Source organism: Peromyscus eremicus, chromosome 9 (genome assembly GCF_949786415.1).
Source record: "Peromyscus eremicus chromosome 9, PerEre_H2_v1, whole genome shotgun sequence".
In the NCBI taxonomy this organism is placed as follows: domain Eukaryota; kingdom Metazoa; phylum Chordata; class Mammalia; order Rodentia; family Cricetidae; genus Peromyscus; species Peromyscus eremicus.
The window spans coordinates 68,958,956-68,980,864 of NC_081425.1; the positions used below are offsets into that span (position 1 = coordinate 68,958,956).

At 40.9% G+C, this 21,909-nt stretch overlaps 3 gene segments (V, D, J or C); all 3 read right to left on the reverse strand.

The window, feature by feature from the left end:
• Positions 1 to 8,389: 8,389 nt before the first annotated feature.
• Positions 8,390 to 8,980, reverse strand: LOC131918995 (T-cell receptor alpha chain V region CTL-F3-like). The segment is given in 2 exon segments: positions 8,390 to 8,757; positions 8,929 to 8,980. Coding segments are annotated over 2 exon segments (420 nt in total).
• Positions 8,981 to 10,088: 1,108 nt separating this feature from the next.
• Positions 10,089 to 10,720, reverse strand: LOC131918996 (T cell receptor alpha variable 13-1-like). The segment is given in 2 exon segments: positions 10,089 to 10,507; positions 10,669 to 10,720. Coding segments are annotated over 2 exon segments (471 nt in total).
• Positions 10,721 to 16,991: 6,271 nt separating this feature from the next.
• Positions 16,992 to 17,514, reverse strand: LOC131918997 (T cell receptor alpha variable 22-like). The segment is given in 2 exon segments: positions 16,992 to 17,293; positions 17,463 to 17,514. Coding segments are annotated over 2 exon segments (354 nt in total).
• Between the last annotated feature and the right edge of the window lie 4,395 nt (positions 17,515 to 21,909).

Below are 21,909 nucleotides of genomic sequence, written 5' to 3' on the forward strand. Positions count from 1 at the left end.
AGTTGCACTGCAGCTCTGCATGCTCTCCCTCCTGCAGAACCAAGGACACAGGACTCTGCTTCACTTGTTGACCTTTCACCCCTGGTTAGAAACAGAGAAAGAGACACAGATGGGGTCACTGAGCATCCACAGAACCCTGAACACCCCATGTCTTCTGAGAAGGTGGGAGTTCTGCAGGACTCCTGAGCTGCTTCCCCACCCTCCATGTGCTGACAGAATCCTCTCTGTCCCTGAATGTGGACAGCCAGACTCACAGCAAACCTGGGTGCACAGCAGCCCCAGCAGAGAGCACAGCAGCCTCTTCATGGTGCTTGTCTGGCTGCTGGAGACAGAAGCAAGGAACCAAGCCCCGGACTGTGGTGTCAGGATGGCTGTTGAAGGTCCCTCCTCCTGCCACCAGTCAGCCCCACCCAGGAACCCTGCCAGGCCAGACACTGCAGAGTTCCCTCCCAGCTTTCTGAGCCTGAAGCTCCTCCCAGACCAGACCTGCCTGAGAGTCTGGGTGGAGCACAGTGGGGGGCAGGACTTTTGAGATGACCCTGGGGTTGTAAGGAGTTAGGGATCTTGGAAGCAGGAGAGGACCAGCCCCTCCCAAAGAGAACAAGCCTCAGCCCCACACTGTCTGGCACACTCAGAGACACAGCACACTAAAAGTTTAATTCAGGAAACAGATGCATGTTCTAACTAAGGACACTTTACTGGGGCCTGAAGGATGGCTCAGCAGATAAGGGTTCTTGCCTTTCCAGGAGGCCTTAGTTCCCTCCGCAGCATCTACATGAGGTGGCTCACAGAGTGTGTATCTCAAGCTCCAGGGGACATGATGCTCTCTATGTTCTCCTCAAAACCTGCAGACATGTGCCAGACCCACTCTCACACACATTTTTAAAAAGAATCTTCATCTGTGAAATATTTAAGTGAAATCACGGCAGTAAAAGAAAAAAATGGGAACATAACGAGAGTAATGTAGTGGTTTCATAGGTTTATAATGCATTTTAAAAATTGGAACACTCCTGCCACAGTCAGGGTTTGTTGTACATATTGTTTAAAATATGACCACGTAAGAAGGAAGTGGATTGGGGAAGCTAATGTGGGAGTCCTGCATCCATAGTGACAGGGCAGCAGCCCTGGTGTGCTATTGCGCATGGTGAATGAAGGGGACAATATGCTTGAGGGCATAACAATACAGGAATGTATTTTGAAGTTTTCCCCATAAAGACGGCTGCTCGAGAAATAAGACTAGTAATAAGAAATAAACAACTGCCTCAAAAATAACACACAGCAATAGCCTTGCTTTCTTTGTACCACCAGCTTCTGAATAATGACAGAGACTTCTTTAAGTATGAAAGCATGGCCTAATGTTAGGCTTATTCCCATCTATCTCCTAAAACTTAAATTAATCCATTTATATTAATCTACTGTCTGCCTTGTAGCTCATTACCTCTTCTCCATACTGTATGTCTGACTTTCTTTGTGTCTCACTTCTAATCCCCTGCATCAGATTCTTCCCAGAGTTCCTATCTCTGCCTGGAAGTCCTGCCTATCCTCCCCTAGCTATTGGCCATTCAGCTCTTTATTAAACCAATCAGAAGATGCCTTAGACAGGCAAGGAAGGACTGAGACACATCTTCACATAGAATGATCAAATATTCCATAACACACACCCAATCTTACTCCATTTCAGCCCATTATTCTCTCGAACAGTAGTAGACCAGCTAATGACTTCAAATACTGTAGGATAATTTCATTGAAATTTTGACTCAGGTGAAAAATGCTATGAAGGACATTTTTTTTTTCCTGAGTCACAATTCTACTAAAGGAGAAACCAGATCATTTATTTGCAAAATGAGAAACAAATAATTGGCAACTAAGATCTATCCCATAGGAATGAAGCATTTCTCAAGATTCCACTTTCTCTTTACTGTTGCCTTTATGGAACATGCCACCTGCCTAAAAGTGTCTGAGGCTGGGACCCTGGTTTTTCACTCTGCAAATCTCAAGTTGTTTGTGTTCAGCTCCATACTTGTGACTCAGAGCACAGGAGCACCCAACTCCCTCAGTCCCCCTGTCAGAGGATTCTCAAGTGGAAGGAGATTCCATCCTTCCTGCACTCAGTCTGAAAGCCCTCCAAGCCTGAGGCAGGCTGGCTTCCTGGTGTGAGCTTCAGGAGGTGCTGGAGACCAAGGTGAGGGTATTACATGTGCAAGAAAGGACACGGAGGGACAAGGAATGAGCAGCTGCCCCTCAGGGCCAGGGCAGCTACTGAAGCTGCATCAGGCTGGGGCCCTGTCCGGGCTCTGCATTCTCCTGCAGCATCAGTTCTGTGTAAGGATCTCAGCCTAAAGGAGGGTCTCTGTTCACAGTGAAACAGCACAGTGCATTTTCTATGGATGAGACCCTAAAGCAGAGTGACAGTGGGCAGTTGGGCTACTCTGAGCCTCAGGATGCACAGGAAGGTCACCAAGGTGTACAGGAAGCAGCTCACTTTTTCCTGAAGATTCCCAGCAAGCAAATACAGCCTGAAGAGTCAGAGAGGTAGACAGAGAAATTGCTCCAAGCTCTAGCAGGTTTAGATACCTTCAACCTAGGGACAGTGGGGAGACAATCCAGAAGAGACACTATCTTTCCGTTGGCCTGTCTCTAACATCTGCATAAAATATGTTCTGTCAGAACACCTACTGAAGCATTGGAGGGGGTTTAAAACCAAGTAACTATCTAGTAACTTCATACATGAACATAATGTATTCCGATAGTATCCACCACCATCCTGTTCCCCCTACAACCCCTCCCAGAACCCACTAAGCCCCCCTCCCCTTGCAGAAGCCAGGAAACTAGAACATGGCCACAAGGGCCAGAAGAGAGAGCTTAAGAGAAAGCGGTGGGGTAGTAGAACACAGTTAGTAAAATGTCAAAGGGGACAGAAGAGGCTCTAAGCAGAGAGGGGTGAGGCAGGGTAGGGGGAGAAGGAAGGTTTCTGTGAGTTTATTCTAATCTGTGAAAACACCATTTACCTTTTAGAAAGGAGCATCCTCTAGAGGCCCATTTGAAAAATAACAAGTTCACAGCTGCAGTAGACTTCCTTTTGTCTTTGCTGACTTCTGAGTGTGATTCCAAGGCTTTCATCATGCACAAAGGAAGCTTAATGCTTTCTAAGAAGAAACTCATGAATTTTTAGAAAAGAAAAATATAAAATTATGAACCAAAATGGGAGAATAAGATATTTTAGACTGAGAAAATTACAGCATTTTACACATTTCAAAACAAGTAGCAGGGACATAGGAATCAGAACACTGCATACTTACCAGATTTCTACACAATGCCATCAAAATGCCCAAGAAAAAGATGTGATAGATGTTGCTAGGGATATTGCAGATGTGTTACCACATGATTAAATTAAGAAGTACAAACCCAAATAAGCATTATAAATGTACATTTAAAAAAGCCAGCAAATCTGCCACAGACAATCTTCACTTTGATGAACTCAAAGTCAAATTCAACATACATCGAACTGATAAGAGACTCGGTTCCTCTTCAGGCCCTTGGCTTTTCTTATAAAATACAACATAATTTAAAAGTGTCACCTGACATATTCTAGGTCCTGCCCACTGAGGAGACTATGCCATGCACGGACACCAGGGGCCAGGAGTTATGATCATTGCATTCCAATTCCACTACCACAATTCTCTCTCTCTCTCTCTCTCTCTCTCTCTCTCTCTCTCTCTCTCTCTCTCTCTCTCTCTCTGTATGTTGTCAATCAAAATGAAGTCATTGAGTACCTTAACAGTTAGCATTAAATGAAACAGTTTTGTGGCAAAGGAAGAACACAAATGACAGAATCCTCTTCAGACAGATCAGAGTGCACAGTGTGGTAGCAGTGAGCAGTAAACATTGGAAGCAGACTATATTCAGTAATATAGGGAGGGGAGTTACAGATTCCAACATTGAAAAATAACTGGAAATAAATCAACATTACTTTGAGTTAAAAAAAAAAACAAGAAGCAAATAGACATAATGGAAAATAGACATAATGGAAAACACCATTAGAAAAGGCTGTGAAATCTTAATGACATCAACTATTTACAATGAATGAAAGTAGCAAACATGAATAAGTCCAACTCAATCATTCATTCTAGCCAGATCCAAAAGATGTTTATGATAACTTTATAATCACTTTTTTGAACATAATTTAAAACTGTGGACCATGTGATCATGCCATAGGGCTCTACTTAGACCTTGAGTCTGTTTGGATAAGGGACTCTGGAGCATGTGCTTCATTATCCCCTCATTAAATATTTTTCCAGTATGAATAATTTATCAACTCCATGTTCTAAAATAATATCTTAGTATAATTATTTATCACATTAATACTCATAGTATGATTTTATGTGCATAAATCTAGCTTTGGAGAAATTAGATGAACTTATTAAACAACAATCTCAGTATCAGGCATGGGAGTTTTTGTTCAGGGAAGCCATAGAGGTATACAAAACAACACGGGTTACTGTCATGCTTCTTGGCTGCCCACTATAACTAGATGGTGAGATTCTAAGTCTAAAGCCTCCACATTCTACTGTTGCATAACATAGTAAGTCAACCTGGAACTTACTGAGGAAAGTCCTCCTTGCTGGTTAGCTTTTATAGCATTGGAAGGTCCTCAGCAGACTGCTGGAGAAGAAAGGTCCAAAGGGTATTAACCAGAGCTGGATCCTGCATGCTACAATACTGAACTTCCAGGTAGTATGTGCTCAGTGGTGTAATTGTGGCCTGACTGCCCTAGAATAACAGTGCATTCTGATTGGATTTAAAGCCTCCTCAACAGTAGGGAATTCACGCCGAGTACTGTAACATGGCCAAAAATCCCATGGTTCAAGAGGCCTTAGGCACGAGGGAAACTACTATTGTTATTTTGCTAATAATCATGTCAAACAGCCTTCTAAGTGTGTGTCTATCCTCACAGATTATAATTTGGCTCACCTTTGTTTGGAGCATGTGTTTCAGGAAGTTTCTATCACAGATTTTTCCATACCGATTTGTTCAAAATACCTTTAATGCTAGTTATCCCTCCCCACATTCCTCCCTCTACCCTGTCCTCTCATCCCCAGCTCTATTAATCCTGTCTGTTCCATTTTCTCATTTATGGCAGTTTTTTTCTGTTCCTCTTCCTCTGAAGATCCCTTTCTCCCTCATGGCCTCTTATTGACACCTAACACATATGGATATTCCAAATAAAGCACACATATTAAAAGCTAGCATCCACATATTTGAGAAAACACTATGCTTCTTTATTTATTGGATCTGGGTTATCTTGCTCAGGATGACTGTTTCCAGTTCCAACCACCTACCTGAAAATTTCATAACTTTATTTTTCTTATTTTCAGATGAATAATTACTCACTGTGAAAATGTACCACATTTTCATATTTCTCCCATCAGCTGATGGACATCTAGAGTGTTTCTAATTCCTAGTGATTATGAATAGAGCTGCAATGAACTTGAAAGAGCAAGTATCTCCTTTTTCCCCCTTTCTTTTTTTATTTAAAAGTTTTTTTTTCATTTTATCTACCAACCACATTCCCCCCTCCCTCCCCTCTTCTGGATTATTCCCTACATTCCCCCTCCATCCACCCCTCAGAGAGGGTAAGGCCTCCCATGTGGAGTCAACCAAGTTGGGCATATCAAGTTGAGGCAGGACCAGTAACAGATGGGAGCAAGTATCTCTTTGGAAAGATGTAGATTCTTTTGGTTAATTCCTCGGGAGTGATATAGCTAGTGTGGCAGATTTATGGTCAGCATTTGGAGGAACCTCCATTCTGATTTCCACATTGTTTATACCTGTTTGCATTCACATCAGCAATGAATAAGTATTCTCCCTCATGTCACTCTCTCAGCTGGTGTCCTGGTCCTTTGGTTCTTAAAAATCTCTCCTGCTATATATCTGTGGTGTTCCGTGAGCCTTAGTTGTCGGAACTGCATTGTAGATGTCTTAATTGAAACTAGAAATATCACAGCACTTATTCTCTGCATTGTGACCAGTTGTCAAACACTACCGTGGCCTCTATAAGCTTCAAAATGAACCTTCTGTGATGAGGTGTGAGAACTACACTTATCTCTGTGTGTAGTTATCAATATTTAGAGTACTGTTAGAAGCTGTATTGATTTAGGAGGGTGGCTGTAGTAGGTTCTCCTCTAGTGTCTATGACCTGTCCAGCCATGGGTAGTTTAACTAGGATTACAGTATTGGGCTTAAATTCCTTCCTTTGAACATGTCTTAAATTCAATGAGACATATATTTTTAGTTTGCACCAAGATGAAAGTTTTACTATTGCATCCTTGTGGGTGTTCTTGCCATGATGGTCATTTTTTTTGTTCGTAGCATTTGTACAGCTTGTTAGGAATATGTATTGCTGTTCTCCCTTGGAATCTTGCATATACTTGAAAACTCATCCTCAGGAAGGAGTCTTCAGGTCTATCCTAGCTAAATTCCTCCAAGTCCTAAGTCTCAGTTATGTGGTATCATTAGTAAAGGGTTGCTACATACAATCAGGGCAATCAAAGCCAATGGCAATAGCCCATCTCTTTTGGAAGAGACACTTGAAGCCCCAGAGAACAACTTGAAGGGAAGATTCCTGTCAGGGCCTGCCGACAGTCAACTGGGTAGCTGGGTAGAGGTGTGTGGATTGAAGAGAAAATGAAGAAGACAGAAAAGAGTTGAGAGGTCTGCCAGTCAATGCCATACAGCCCCAAGTTTATTTCACAGCCAGCTTATACACAGTTTTGAAGGATGGAGGTAGAACAATGCACAGCACAGGCATTCAACCACTATCTATCCTGCCTTGAGTCAAGGAGCAGGCAGTTTCATTTTCTATCTCGATATACCTCTGGCTGGCATCAGCAGCCTGCATCTAGCTAGCTAGTTTGTTCCCTCTAGTGGGATAATCAGAACTTTCTCACAGCCTTGGAGCAAACAAGCTTGAAATCTATTGACTCATAATAGACTTCAGATTCAAACTGGGAGACTGAGTCAGTTGTGGGCTCCCACAGATTCCCATGCCAGGCACTGGGGTTTTTATTAGATTTAGCATTCATTTTAGGTTGACAAGGTCTCTTATGAGAGAGTCTATTCTATTCTGTGCCATTTAAGTAGTTTTTGAAGTTTAGAAATGAAATTTGACGTTCTATTTTGCTTTTTAGCCAGTAAGGTAGCATGTACTTCTTTTCTGTTCTTTTTTTTGTACACAATTATGAGTCTTTCTTGAGGGACAAGATAGTCATTGATTTCAGATTTTCCTTCCATTACAGAGAGATAAATATGAATACTAGAGCATTTTACTTTAAGTAATTTGTTTCCAGAAATGAAATGGAACAAAACTTTTGTTCCTTCCCCATATTTCAGAAGAGTTATCTGAGAATTTAGCTGTAATCCTTAGTGACTGACTACACCACATCCTCAGGATTTAGGCAAACTGCAATGACCTATGAGAGCGGGCAGCCTGACTCCTACACAGTGTGTAGGAAAGAGAAGGAGCTGCTTCTCAGGCGTCATCTTGAGAGTTCCAACAGCTTTGTTTCCTGAGCAGCTTCACTAATTGAATGCTGTTGGGGAGTGAGAAGGTTTCAATGAGAATGGCCCCATAGGCTCAAAAATCTGAATGTTTGGTTCCAAGATGGTGGACTGTTTAGGAAGGATCAGTAGGCATGGCCTTATCAGAGGAGGGGTGTCACGGGTGGTGGGCTTTGGGATTTCAAATCCCAAGCCAGGCCCAGTCTCTCACTCTCTCTGCCTCTTGTTGGTGTTCAGATGAAGCTCTCAGCTACTACGCCAGGGAATGGCTACTGCCTGCTACTATGCATGCCACCACAATCATCAAGGCTCACCCTCTGAAATTGTAATCAAGTCCTCAATTAACTGCTTCCTTCTGTAAGTTGTCTTGGTCATGGTGTCTCTTCACAGCAATAAAACAGTAACTGAGGCCGGAAGTCGGACTGAACTCTCTGTAACACGGACCAAGGAGAGGAAGAATCTAAATAGCTTACAGAGTAAGACTGGAGTAGATTTTTAAATCCTAAAGCCTATATTCTTAATTTGGTCATAAATTTGTGGGGTAAGATCAGAAGATTGCTGGACAATTAAATCATTAAATTTTGTAAGACTTCTTGGTAGAGATAAATCCCATGTCCAGCTTTTCCTGGAGATGTTTTTCTCTGAGAGGTCCTCACTTAGGGAGAGAACAGTATTTCTGTGGATCAAAGCCTGGGTTGTCTCTAGCAGTGACTTCCATCCTATCCTGTCAGAGTATCCACAGATTCCTGGGTTTCTAGGAATTTGACCTGAGATGTGCTGCTGTGTTTCAGCAGTCTGGGTAAACCCCACTAGAGAAGACACACAGCCTCCCTCACAGGCCACTCCCCTCAGCCTCCTGCACCCTGGGTTTGTGTGCAGCTTCCCCTGCAGTCTCTCTCACTGTGTCCCTCAGAGCACAGTAGTACAGGGCAGAGTCTGCCAGCTGCACTGAGGACTTCTGCAGGTGGAAGGAGCTGCTGCTCTTATGGAGAATGGCCTGGAACCCTTGGTGCTCTGTCCTCTGGTTGTCTGTGGCACTCTTCAGGAGTAGCTGAGGGGCTTTGTTGAGATATTGAACATACCACCAAAGGAAAGGATTTGAGTAAGTAGTCTGATAGGTGCAGTTCATCATCACAGGCAACCCCTCTGTGACAGTGACCAGGCCTTCTGTCTGGGTCACTGAGTCTCCATTGCTCATCCCTGAAAATAAATGAATAAATAAATAAAAAATAAATGAATGAATGAATGAATGAATGAATGAATAAATAAATAAATAAATAAGGAGTCACTTTTCTGTGTGAGGAGGAAGGCAAAGACTTCTTCATTTGTAAGAAAATGACAACATCCACACTTAGGGTAAATGTAACTTACTGAGCATGAAGAGGAGCAGCAGAACTGAGCAGGTGTCAGGAAGCATGTTCATAGGAGAAAATGACACTTGGTTCTTGAGTGCATCAAACTCACAGGGCAAGTCTCCTGCAGGACCTTATTGAAACTCCTCACTCATAAACAAGGACCTCCTTCTGCACAGTGACAGTCTGTCATGTGAAGCCACCACCTGTCTGCAGACATTAACCACATCTGAAGAGACAGCGCCCTCTGCTGATTTCCCTTCAAACTGCACCACAGATGTCTGCACAACACACTGTGAGTAAACCTGAAACCTCACACAAAAGAGGCAGGTCTCAAGTCCCCAGGGGATGTCTGAAATTACCAGTGTTACTGAACTATGTGTATGTTATAGTATTTTGTGCGCTGAATACGTATAAAATAATACACATACATATATACACACACGCACACCTACCCACTGATAAAATTTATCTATATTTTCTCAATTTACTAGTTCTTGGGGAATGTCATGCAATGAATTTTGTTTGCATTCACCTTCTCCCTATACTCCTGCTAGATCCATCCACTCTTCCCTACCAACCCAGTCCCCCTCCTTTTAAAGCAAACACCTCAATGCTTGAGTTACAGTTTGTCCTGCCCGTATAATATTGGATTTGTGGCCTTCAGTGGAGGGTGGTCTATGTACCAGGGCCTGCATCTTTAAAGAAACTTGTTTCTCTCTCCCATCAGCTGTGAACTGCTCCTACCTCTGTAGCTAAGGACGGGAACGCCCACCTTCCCTCTGCTTGCTGGAATTGCATCTGGCCTGATCCTTTGCAAGTCTCATGTGTACTGTCAAACTCTGTGAGTCCATGTGTGCAGCTGCCCTGCTGAGTCCAAAAAACACTGTCTCCTTGTAGTCATTCCCCACCTATGGTTCTTACAGTCTTTCCACCTCCTCTACCTCAGTGACCTCTGACCTGGGAATGAGGGTGTGTGATGTAGATGTCCCACCTGGGGCTGAGCATGCCATAGCCTTTTCTTCTCTGAAGCACAGTGAGTTCTGGTTCTCTATGACATTCACAATGTGCTGCAGCCAGGGAAAGGGGATGATAAAACTGTATTTCAATTTTTAAAAATGGAAAAACTGACCTAAATTGTTTTGAGTGACTTGAAACTTTGTGTTTTTAATGTCTACACTACAGTTGGCACTTGCCAACTAACAAATAGCAAATGTACTGGAAGACCTGAGACACAGGATGTGGACTGTGCTCCAGGCCCTGTGGCAGGTTTGAGGACAGGCTGCAGGTGCCTGTGGAGCAGTGTGCACTTGCAGCACAGAAGTACATGGCAGAGTCTCCAGGCCGGGTGTCTGTGATGTGCAGGGAGAAGTGTTTGGCTTTCTTATCCTGTAAAACGATCAATCTTTGCTCCTGCTTTCTTTCCACAGGTGAACGAATGTCAATAATGAGCTGAGGATGCTCTCCAGGTCCTTGCTTATACCAAGGGAAGTAGAACGAGGCATTGTCTGTGTAAGTGCAGTTGATGACAGCACTGTCTCCCTCCTGGACTCTCAGGGTGGAAGGATGCTGCTCCACCTGCTCACCTTGGCTCACCCCTATGCAGAAAGATGGAGTGAAAAGAGAAAAGCTCAGGTCATCACTATCCAGGATTCTCTTTTTCTACAGTAACTAGAGAAAATCTGAATAAAATAGAGTTCCTCCTCGATGTCTCAGAAATGTCCAAGGAATATTCTGTAGATCTAAAATTTTAACTCACCATCCAGCTGCAGCCAGAAGAACATGAATAAAGTAGGAATAAATGTCTTCATTGTTCTTCCAACTAAATTAAGATCCAGGGGATGACTAACAGGTCAGCTATAGCAACCAGGGTGTTGTTCTTTCTCAGTAACAATTCTGCTCTTGAATCATCCTCTCAGCCACTGTGAAAAAGGCTGTGCTTCTGCCCTAAGCCTGCACAATCAGCACAAGGAAGTGAGTCCTCTGCACACTCCCTAGCAGCTGAGGTCTGCTACCACCTTGTGGTTGCACCCTTAACCAGTGAGGCCTCTGCTTAAGTGTTCTCTAACCTGTGAAGGACTCTGAGACAGAAAACAGCAAAATGTTATATCAAGTGTATTCTAGTGCTGAGAGATCAAGAATGGTATTTGTACACACTAGTGAGACTATATTTTATATTTAAATCTAATGTAACACATGTAAAATGCTTCACATATACATGTATATATGTGGTGTTTTCATAAATAAATGGAATTTATATGATGTGCTCATATAGAAGCATGTGTGTTTGTTTGTGTGTGTGTGTGTGTGTAAAACACATTCTGTCTAGAATTATATTTACTAATCCACTTACATATCACAGAATGTTCAGATCATTCATCATGAACTCCCCCTTTTCTTAAAGACAGATACTTAGGCCAATATTTGTCTGTGAAAGTTACAGTGTGTGAGAAAAGTCTTTTTCAGGTCTCTCTTGGACTTTCAGTTGAAAGAGGACAATGTTTTTTCTATTTCAATGAGTTCCTGTTGAGAACACAGATATGATGTTTTCATGTATGCATCTTACCCTCTATAGAAGTTGGTCTGCAATCACAACTACACATAACGACTCTTAGGAACGTTCTCAGAAATCATTTCATTTGAGGATGGCACCATCCATTTCACTCACTCACCCCTACAGCATCTACACTGAATCACTGATAGAAGAGCAGTGGTGGATTCCCTGGAGAATCTGCCAAACCTTGCAACAAACCCATCTTTCCTCTTTCCTGTGGACCCTCCCAGCACCCCCTGCTCTAGCCCATTGTCTTTCCTTCCTGTCAAATGTGAATAACCACAAACACTGTGAAACTGGGAACCCAGTCTACTCACAGGCTTGGGAAGCTGAAGGCCATCTTCACTGTCCTTCCTGTCCTCTGTTTCAGCTTCCCTGGTACCATAGCCAGTCCTGTAAGAGACCACTTGCCTGTCCTCTCATTCTTCCTCCATTCACTGAGGACTCAGCATATCTTTGCTGCATTTCCTTTTCTAACTCACCACCATTGCTTTGTGTCACATGACAGTAGAGACACTCTACCTGGGAGCCTGATGGCCACACCTGCCTGGGCAGCAGGCAGTTCATCTTCATTTTCCTTGCTGTCCTACATTGCAGTTTTCCCAGTGTCTTCCCAACCCTGTTGGAGACTATAGTAGGGTCCTGTCCTTCCTCTCTGCTTCCATTCCCCAGGGACTCCACCTAACCCTTTGGAGGACTCAGCTTCCATCCTTTCTGTGGATCCACTCAGCATCCCCTCTAGTCCATCCCCTTTCCTTCATGTCACCCTCCAATACATAAAACAGTTTCTACCTTAGTGACCACACTGGAAGGGACTCATGGCCAGTTATATAGGTTATTCACTCTATCCTTCCTGTCCTTCATTACAGTCTCTCCATTCTCATTACCAGCCTGGTAACAACCTGCTCACAGTTCCCTTACTGAATTTCATTCACTGGACACTGCAACTCTGGGTTCAGATCCAGGGTCCCACCCCTTCCATCCCCATCTCTCCACATAATTCTTTACCTTACTGCAACCTACTTCATCCAAACTCCCTGTCGATCTCACCTCTAGGTATGAACAGGATCTCTTTAGCTTGTTACTGAAGTCTCTCTCAGCCTTTTATTCTAGGCCACGTCTATTCCTTTCTGTCACATGTTGGCCCACAGAAACACCCCCCTTCTAGGCAGCCAATAACAACAATAATTCACTAAGACCAAGAAATTTCAACAGAAACTGAGAAAGGAAACACCCACTAAACAAAGGCAATATCAGTATCAAAACATAGAAACAACAGCATGCCAACTCCAAACACCTGCACAAAAACACAATCATTAATAGCCAAGACAGTATATCTCCACCCGAATCCAGTAACCCTACTACAATTGACCCTGGAAATGCAATAGAGTTGAGCCACAAGACAAGTCATCAAAAATACATGTAATGAATTTGCCCAAGGACCATAAAGAGGATATGAATAAATCCCTTAGTGAAATCTTTGAATCCACAAACAGTGGAGTAAAATGAAGAAAAAAGTTTAAGATATGCAAGTAGAAATAGAATCACTAAAGAAAACACTAAGTGAGGTAAAAGTGGAAATGAAAAATTTAGGACATCAAACCAAAGCCTCAGAGGTAAGCTTCAAAAACAGAGCAGAAGACATAGAAGAGGGAATCTCAGGCACTGAAGACAAGGTAAAAGAAATGGACACCTCAGTCAAACAAAATCTTAAATTTACAAAAATCCTAGGATGAAATATCCAGGAAATCAGAGACACCATGAAAAGACTGAATCTACAAACAGCATAGAAAGAGGAAAGAGAAGAAACCCAAGACATAGGTACATAAATATTTTCAACAAAATCATAGAAGAAAATTTCTCTAACATAAATAAGAGGGTACCTATCAAGGTACAAAAAGCATTCAGAACTCCAAATAGACTGGACCAAAAAAGAAATTCCCTGTTGACTCATTATAATCAAAACATTGACCTTACAGAACAAAGAAAGAATATTAAAAATTGAAAGGAAAAAGACTAAGTAATAACTGACACTTCACTGGAGACTATAAAGGCCAGAAGAGCCTAGACAGATGTTACACGAACTTTGAGAGACAGATGCCAGCCCATACTACTAAAACCAGGAAAACCATCAATTAAAATTGATGAAGAAACAAAAACATTCCAAGGTAAATCCAAATTTAAGGAGTACCTTCTTACCAATCCAGCGCTATAGAAGATGACAGAAAGAAATTAAGAGATTAACCACACCCAAGAAAAGCACAAAGAATAAATAATCCCAGAGCAGCAAATCAAAAAAGGATGGAAATACACACCACAGCAATAAATAACAGGGACCAATGAACACTGCTCATTGATTACTCTGAATATTAATGGTTTCAATTCCCTGATAAAAAGAAAGAGAGCAATAGATTAGATTAAAAATAGTATCCATGCATATTAAAAACAACAGAAAATACACAAACTTGTGAAATCTGAACAACTCATTACTAGCTCCAACTCCAAGTTATACCAAAAAGTAGAAGCAGAAGACCACTATCTAATTCTTTTTATGTGAACCTAGTTACTCTGACATTTAAACACACAAAGATGCGACAAAGACAGAAAATTACAGATCAATATCTGTTATGAACATAGATGAAAAATTCTCAAAAATACTTGACACTGAATACAAGATACATTAAAAAAGAATCATCTACTGTAATGAAGTAGGTTTCATCCCAGAGATCCAAGGATTGTTCACCATATATAAATCGATAATGTAATCCAGAAATACAGAAAAAGTGGCCTAGATTATTATAAAACACAACAGAGTTTGTACTGAGTTAAAATCAGCTTAGCAACTGAAAAGTGTTGTAACTTATATGGAAAATATCAAGGCAAGGCATGGTGTCACCTAGCAATCACTGTGCTTTGGCTTGTTCAGGAAGAGTTGGTGGGAGTCCGAGTGTGTGAGGGTGGCTCTAGGAAAAGAGAAGTTGGACTGGGGCTGAACCAGGAGTGATGGTTGCTATAAATGAGTGACTGGCCCTGGTTGCAAGGCTTGGTTTAGGAGTGAAAGACAGTGAAAGAATTCAAGATGTCACCTAATATAAACTGGGATGAATTATTCAAATCCAATCCATATGGCCTGCCACTGGAGAAGAGTTGGCAGATAATTCTTAGATTGCCTCAGTGAAGGTGGAAGCAGATAAAATAAAAGATGAAGATGAAAACATGGTACCTCTCTTCAGAATTAGTCACTGATGAAGGTGACAGTATAAGAAGCAGAGCTGGCTTTGAAGAAGTTCAACAGGCTGGAGAAGGACGAGCAAACATGAAAATCAACTAAACACAAAAGAAATGAGACTGGAAAATGAGCTGGAGGTGGCTCAAGAGGTGGATGTGATACTTGGTTTTTACATGATGAAATTCTCCAACATGAAAACCAGTTGGAATAAAAAGACAGGAAGTTAAAGAATGTGGGAAAAGAGTCACATAAAGAGAAGAAAATCAATGATCAACTGGCTGTTTCAAAGAAGAGGCAGAAACAGCAAATTAGGAAGTTATTGAACAGCTTAAGATTCACAAAAGGAATCACTTCATCAGGAAGAGGAGGAGACGGTGACAACTGATCTCAATTATCTAAAAAGATCTGTGAACTTGTTCAACATCCTGATGAAATTCAGACCTTAATGGGAGCTAGTGAGAAACTTGAAGTTTAGAAATGAGAAAGAAATCTAAAAGAATCAGTACAGGAAATGGAGATGATGACTGATGACTGTAACAGGACAAAAGCTATTGTACAATGGGAAGATATTATTGTGGACCAGATTTAAAAAGAGAACAGGCATTGTCAACCTCAGGTGTGAGAGCTCACAGGCCTTCTGAAAATGTGGGATGGAGAGGATGATCCAGTCATGATGACTGTCGAGGCAAATGTAGAAGAATGGAAGGTGTTTTTCTCAATTGATACAACTCTTTTGTGTCTTATATTTTGATTTAACTTGAATTTTGATTTTGATTTTAAGGATTTATAGAAGAAAATAATATTTATACTGTTTTTTAAAGTTTATTGTACATCTTGTCTAGAAAGCTTTTAAAACTGCTCTCTGTAGTCCTTAACCTCCTTTGTTCATTAGATAAAAGCTTTCAAGTCCAGATAAATCAGGAATGAGATTAGGGAAAACATCTATCAACATCTATTAGACAACCTTTTACAAATAACTCTTTCTGTGCCTAATTAATATGTTCCAATCTCACCTAATTCCACACCACACACTATCAAGAATCTAGGATTATGGTGGTTGTTATTTGTGAATTCTCTGAGATGACTGAATTAGTAATTCCTACTGTAGACTCTGTCACTTCTAGTGTCAACACTTCTAGCCATGCTCACATAAATGTTATTGACAATTAGGAAATGTTTATTATCCTAGAAGCTCAGATAATCTATATTTGAAACAGCTGTAGTTGCAATGGGGATGAAGCTTAATGAAGGGATCAGTGAATCTGTGAAGCTCTAGAAAGTAAATGTTTTAGCCAGTCCGGTCACTGTTGTAACCACTCAGCTGCTGTTTCAAAGTGAAAACACGATGGACAGACAATTCATGAATGAAGGAACATGGCTGCTTTCCAGTTCCTTACAGAGACAAATTGCAGATCAGAGTTTTTCAACTGTGGAATATAATCCACCGATGCTTGGGAAACTGCACTGTTTGGATCACATTTAATTACTATATAACTAATTATTCCCCTATTGAGTGACCTTAGGAGGTTTCAAGTTTTTCTTTTGAAAGCAGTGTTTTACTGAAAAATTTTGCTTTTGTATATTACATTGCAGATATGTAAATATTTTGTAGAATCAATTGCTGTAAGTATTATTGTAATACAAATTGCAAATACTTCTCTCTAGTTTGTCATTTCTCTTTTGGCTCTCATAATTTTTGATGTGAAATATTTGTTTTATGTTGCATAATGTATTATATATTTTAAAATATCAAGAAATTGTTGAAATTGTGTCTAGGTTAATAAGATTTATTTACCTTGCCATTCTACAAATTAATCTATTAGATCTTCAAATTTAATTCTTTTATCAATTTCATATTGAGCAGAATAGCTGGAAGTGTTGTCTCATGCTCTTTAAACACAGGATGGAAATAGTTGCACAGAGTTTCCAATGTTGAGAAAAGACAGAATTGATTGTGGAGTGTGTAAGGGGGGGTTATATTTTATGACATTAGCACAAGCATTTGATAAAGTGTAGATTTTAGTCATGTAGGCTGACGTTTATGAACATTTGTCCTTTTTATAATATTCATCATGTGTTATAGAATTCTTTATTTTTCTCGAACATTTATCCTTGTACAAGTCAATATCATATCAACTGAATTTAAGTGTGAACTTCTACAACAGTATTGTTCTGTTTCCTCACATTTTCTTTGTAATTGGTGGAGATATGATGAAGCCAGAGCTGTGCAAAAGCTGCTGCAGAGTCTGCCTGTGTCAGGGCTGTAGCTGCACACACAGCTGCAGTTTGGGGCCAGGCTTCAGGCTTGCTGGAAGCACTGTGCCTCTGCAGCACAGAAGTAGATGCCTGAGTCCTCCAGCTGGGCATCTCTGATGTGCAGGGTGCTGTAGCGCTCCTTGGAGTTGAATGTGCACTTTAACCTCCCATTCTCCTTTGTTCCTGGACTCAGGTAAAAAAGATTGATGAAGCTGCCCCTGGGATTCTGCCATAACCACTGCACACTTCTCATGGTGGTAGAAAAATTGCATCTCAGAGCAGAACTGGTTCCCTCATGGAGACTCAGGGCTGAAGGACTCTGCTCCACCTCAACTCCTCTCACCCCTGTTGGGAAACAAAAGCAAACCAGAATCAGTGAGAGGTCTTCACCTACACCTGTCTAATATCCCAGGAGACAAGGATGACTGCACAGGAGTTTTGGGTTGGCTCATTCCCCCTCTACCACTGACATTTCTGGAGAATCCCTAAAGCAACTTAGGTGAGCACAACTCACAGCAAATCCGCACCCACAGAATCCCCAGCACAGCTCCCAGTTTCCTCTCCATGGTCCCTGTCCAGTTGCTGGGGTGTCTTCTCTCCAGTTATGAAGGTGTTAAGTCTTGTGGGCAGACACACTTGTTCTTACATACAGCAGATTCTCTTCAAATCACTGAGTGTCCTCTTTCATCTGAACAAGAAACCCCTCCCACCTCCACCTCATGACTGTGCATGGCAATTGCTCCACAACTGTGGAGGACAATATGCAGATCCCAGGACACTATATTTCTAATGTAACATTTCATATAAGGGGAGTTTGGGAAAAATGAGTGAGGGAGGGGAATTCATAAATGCAGAATACTTGTGTGAAAACTGATGACTCCAGTGGGTTAGAAGAGCCATGCAGAATCCTAGCAAGATTTTTTTGACCTTTTTTTGTCTTGAATTTTTTTCATACAATATATTCTGATCCTTGCCTCCTCTCCTCTATCACCTACAAGAACTTCTAAACACCTTCTCACCCACCCAGCTCCATGCTCTTTCTTTTTATCTCTCTTTAGAAATCAACAAGGCAAACAAAATCCAAACAAAGCAGAATTAAAAAAAAAAAAACAAAGAACACACACACAAATCTCATAAAAACATAAAATACATACAAACACAGACAAAAGACCAATAAGACAAAAAAAATGCTCAAACTAAGCAATGTGAGACAATAACATCATTGGATTCATTCTGTGTTGGCCATCTACTTTTGGGCATGTGCCCACCCTTCTGTGTGATCAATAAACCCAACATGAAATTTCTGGCAGAACTCTTAAATTAGAGTATTTGACAAATCAGCATGCAAGGCACTCTACAGAATTTTTTGCAATTAAGATCATCATGTATGTAGAAAGTTCCCAACAGAGTTTTGTTGGGTATAAGAAAAATAAGACATGACCCCCCCATGCTTCCACCCTGATTTATTTTCCATCTCTTGGCATCTGCCCAGATATTCCACTGTGCTGTGCAGAAAAACACAGCTGATGCAGATCAGGCTGTGAATACCTGCTCAAGTTCAGTGATGCTCCCTAACTTCTATTCTTTCAAACCTATATTTCACAATTTTTTTCTTCTCAAGTAATTATTCCTCTTCTTAATAGTTTAGAGTACATATTATGTATGTATGTGTATGTATTATACATATATATTATATATGATTTAAAGGTTATTGTAATAATTTCTATTTCTTTAAATTTGGGAAGTTTTAAACATAAAATTAAAAAAAAAGGCTGTGGAGATGATTTCTCTTGAGTGTCCATCCGCATAATGCCCAATGAGATTCTATTTTGCTTACATCTGTTCCGAGAATTGTTCTTCAAATAGATTTATTGACACGGGATCTAGTGAACAGGCTCTAGATATCTATGGTTTTATATAGAATGACTGAGAGCTAAAGATCCGGTGAACTCCACACAGTGACCCCTACTCCTTGCTTTGTGGTTTGATTGCCTCATGTCTCTTCTCAGTTCTTCAAACCTCTAGGCAACTTAAGAAACAGAAATTTCTAGGAACCTTGCAGTGCCCCCTAGTGGACTGACACCACCACCAAAAGTGACTTCAGGCCATCTCCACAAGCCTCACTAAACCAACCTTTTCACTCCATCACTTCATGGTGAAGGAAATGCAGATGGTCAGAAGACAAGACTGTCTAGATGGAGTTATCAAAAGAAGAAATTAAAATGGCCAAGAAATATCTCAAAATTGTTCATCATCCTTAGCAATTAGGGAAATGCAAGTTGAAACAACTTTGAGATTTCATCTCACCCCAGTTAGAGTATCTAAAATGGATAAAACAACTGACAATAAATGCTGGGGGTGGGGGCGTTGGGAGGGGAAGAGCCTGCATTCCCTGTTGAAGGGAATAAAAATTGGTACAGTTACTTTGGAGGTGGGTTTGGGGAGTCTTCGACCAACTAAACATAAATCTACCATACAACCCAGTTATGCCACTTTTTGGTATATGTCCAAAGAACTCTACATCCTACTCCACAGATAGTTGCTTAGCTATACATATCGCTGCTCTGTAGTGGGTAGCTTTTCCAGCTTTGACCTTGAAGCACTGCCTCAGTGAGGCAGCCAGTAACTGCTATACCTACCTATGACCTGCCCCTGGGGTGTGGCTGAGATGGGAACCCTTAAGACCCAAGATCTATCCTGGCCAGCCCTCTTGGCTCCTTGAATCCTGGATGCTGGATTGCAGACCAAGTCAGAGTTCTCCAGAGAACCTGTTGGACTGCCCCTCACCTCTCCTGGATCCTGTAACCAACCCCTTTACTGGCTGTAAGTTACCCCCAAATAAACCTCCTTTTAACTATGTGGAATTGCATTGTTAAATCCCCACATTACTGCTCTATTTACAGTAACTATGAAATTGAAACAACTTAAGTGTCCTTTAGCTGATGAATGGAAAATAAAAATGTGGCACCTATGTATTATTGAATATTTTTCAATGTAGAGAAAAATGGCACTATAAACTTTGCAGGTAGATGGATGGAACTAGAAAAGATTATTTATAATGAGTTGACAGAACCCCCCCCCCAAAAAATGCCACATGTTCTGCCACTGAACTCCTAACTCCAATGGGGATCATATAGGCTCCTAACCCCAAATCTTCAAATGGAAATATATAGCTTGGAGTAACCACAGATGCCAGAAAAATCCAAAAGGGAATATGTAGTTAAGGAGAAGCAATAGAAATGGGAATGGCATGGTAAGCATTGAGATATCATCTTGGTGGATTTTTCCTTTGATGAGTATGAAGTGTCCTTCCCCACCTCTGTTGATTAATTTTGGTTGGAAGTCTAGTTTGTTAAAATATTAGAATGGTCACACTAGCTTAATTGATGGCTTGATTTGCTTCGAAAATTTTTTTCAAACCCTTTAATCTGAGTTAATGTCTGTCTTTGATGTTGAGGTGTGTTTCTTGTATGAAGCAGAAGGATGAATCCTGTTTTTACATTCATTCTGTCAGCTGATGTCTTTTTATCAGGGAATTGAGTCCAGTGATATTGAGAGGTATTAATTACCAATTAATTGTTTATTGTTATTTACTGTTATTTTAATTACTGTTAAATTACTGTTATTTTAGTGGTATTGGTGTTGTTAGTGTCTCTGTGTGTGTGTGTGTGTGTGTGTGTGTGTGTGTGTGTGTGTGTGTGTGTGTGTGTGTGAGAGAGAGAGAGAGAGAGAGAGAGAGAGAGAGAGAGAGAGAGAGAGAGAGAGAGAACGTGCTTCCCTTCTTTTGATTTTGCTGGTATGAAATTATTTATTTACTATATTTTAGTGGGTGTAATTAGCCTTGCTTGAGGTGCAGTTTTCCTTCTAGTACCTTCTGTATTGGTGGATTTGTGTGTAGCTGATGTTTAAGTTTGATTTTGTCATGAAATACCTTGTTTTCTCCATCTATGGTTATTAAAAGTTTTGCTAGGTATAGTAGACTGGGCTGGCCTCTGTGGCCTCTTAGGGCCTACAGGACATCTGTCCAGGTCCTTTTGGTTTTTAGAGTCTCTACTGAGAAGCTAGGTGTAATTCTAATAGCTCTGCCTTTATATGTTGTTGGCCTTTTTCCCTTGCAGCTTTTAATATTCTTTTTTTGTTGTTCTGCATATATAGTGTTTTGATTATTATGTGGCAGGGGGAATTAATTTTCCAGTCCAGTCTTTTTTGTGTTCTGTAAGCTTCTTGTACCTTTATAAACATCTTCTTCAGGTCAGAACATTGTTCTATGATTTAGTTAAAAATATTTTCTGGGACTTTGAACTGAGATTCTTCTCTTTCTTCTATTTCTATTATTCTCAGGCTTGGTCTTTTCATAGTGTCCCAGGTTTCCTGAATGTTCTTTGACAGGAACTTTTAGATTTAACATTCTCTTTGACTGATTGTATCAATTTCTTCTGTTATATCTTCTATGGCTGAGCGTCTCTCTTCCATCTGTTATTTTCTGTTGGTGATGCTTGCTTCTGTAGTTCCTGTTCATTTACCTAGTGTCTTAGTTAGGCATTTTATTGCTGTGAAGAGACACCATGTCTATGGCAACTCTTATAAACAAAAAACATTTGTGGTGATATTTTATTTGTGCTGAAATGTGATATTTTAGTTGTATGCTAATAAATAAAGTTTGCCTGGAGATCAGAGGTCATAGTGAGCCACAAACAGAAGTCAAGTGGTGGTGGCACACACTCTTAATCTGATCACATGGCAGGCAGAGTCTCTGTTTGTTCAAGGACACAGCCAAGAGTGGTGACACGTGCCTTTAATCCCAGTACCAACCATAGAGACCTGGAAGTCTGTATAGACAGGCAGTGACAAGGAAGTGATGTGGCTGGACTTAGAGCCAATGAGAAGGCAGAACAGGAAGGCAATAAAGGTACAGGTTAGACAGGAAGAAGCTCACTTGGGAAGCTATGGTGAGGTGGTGA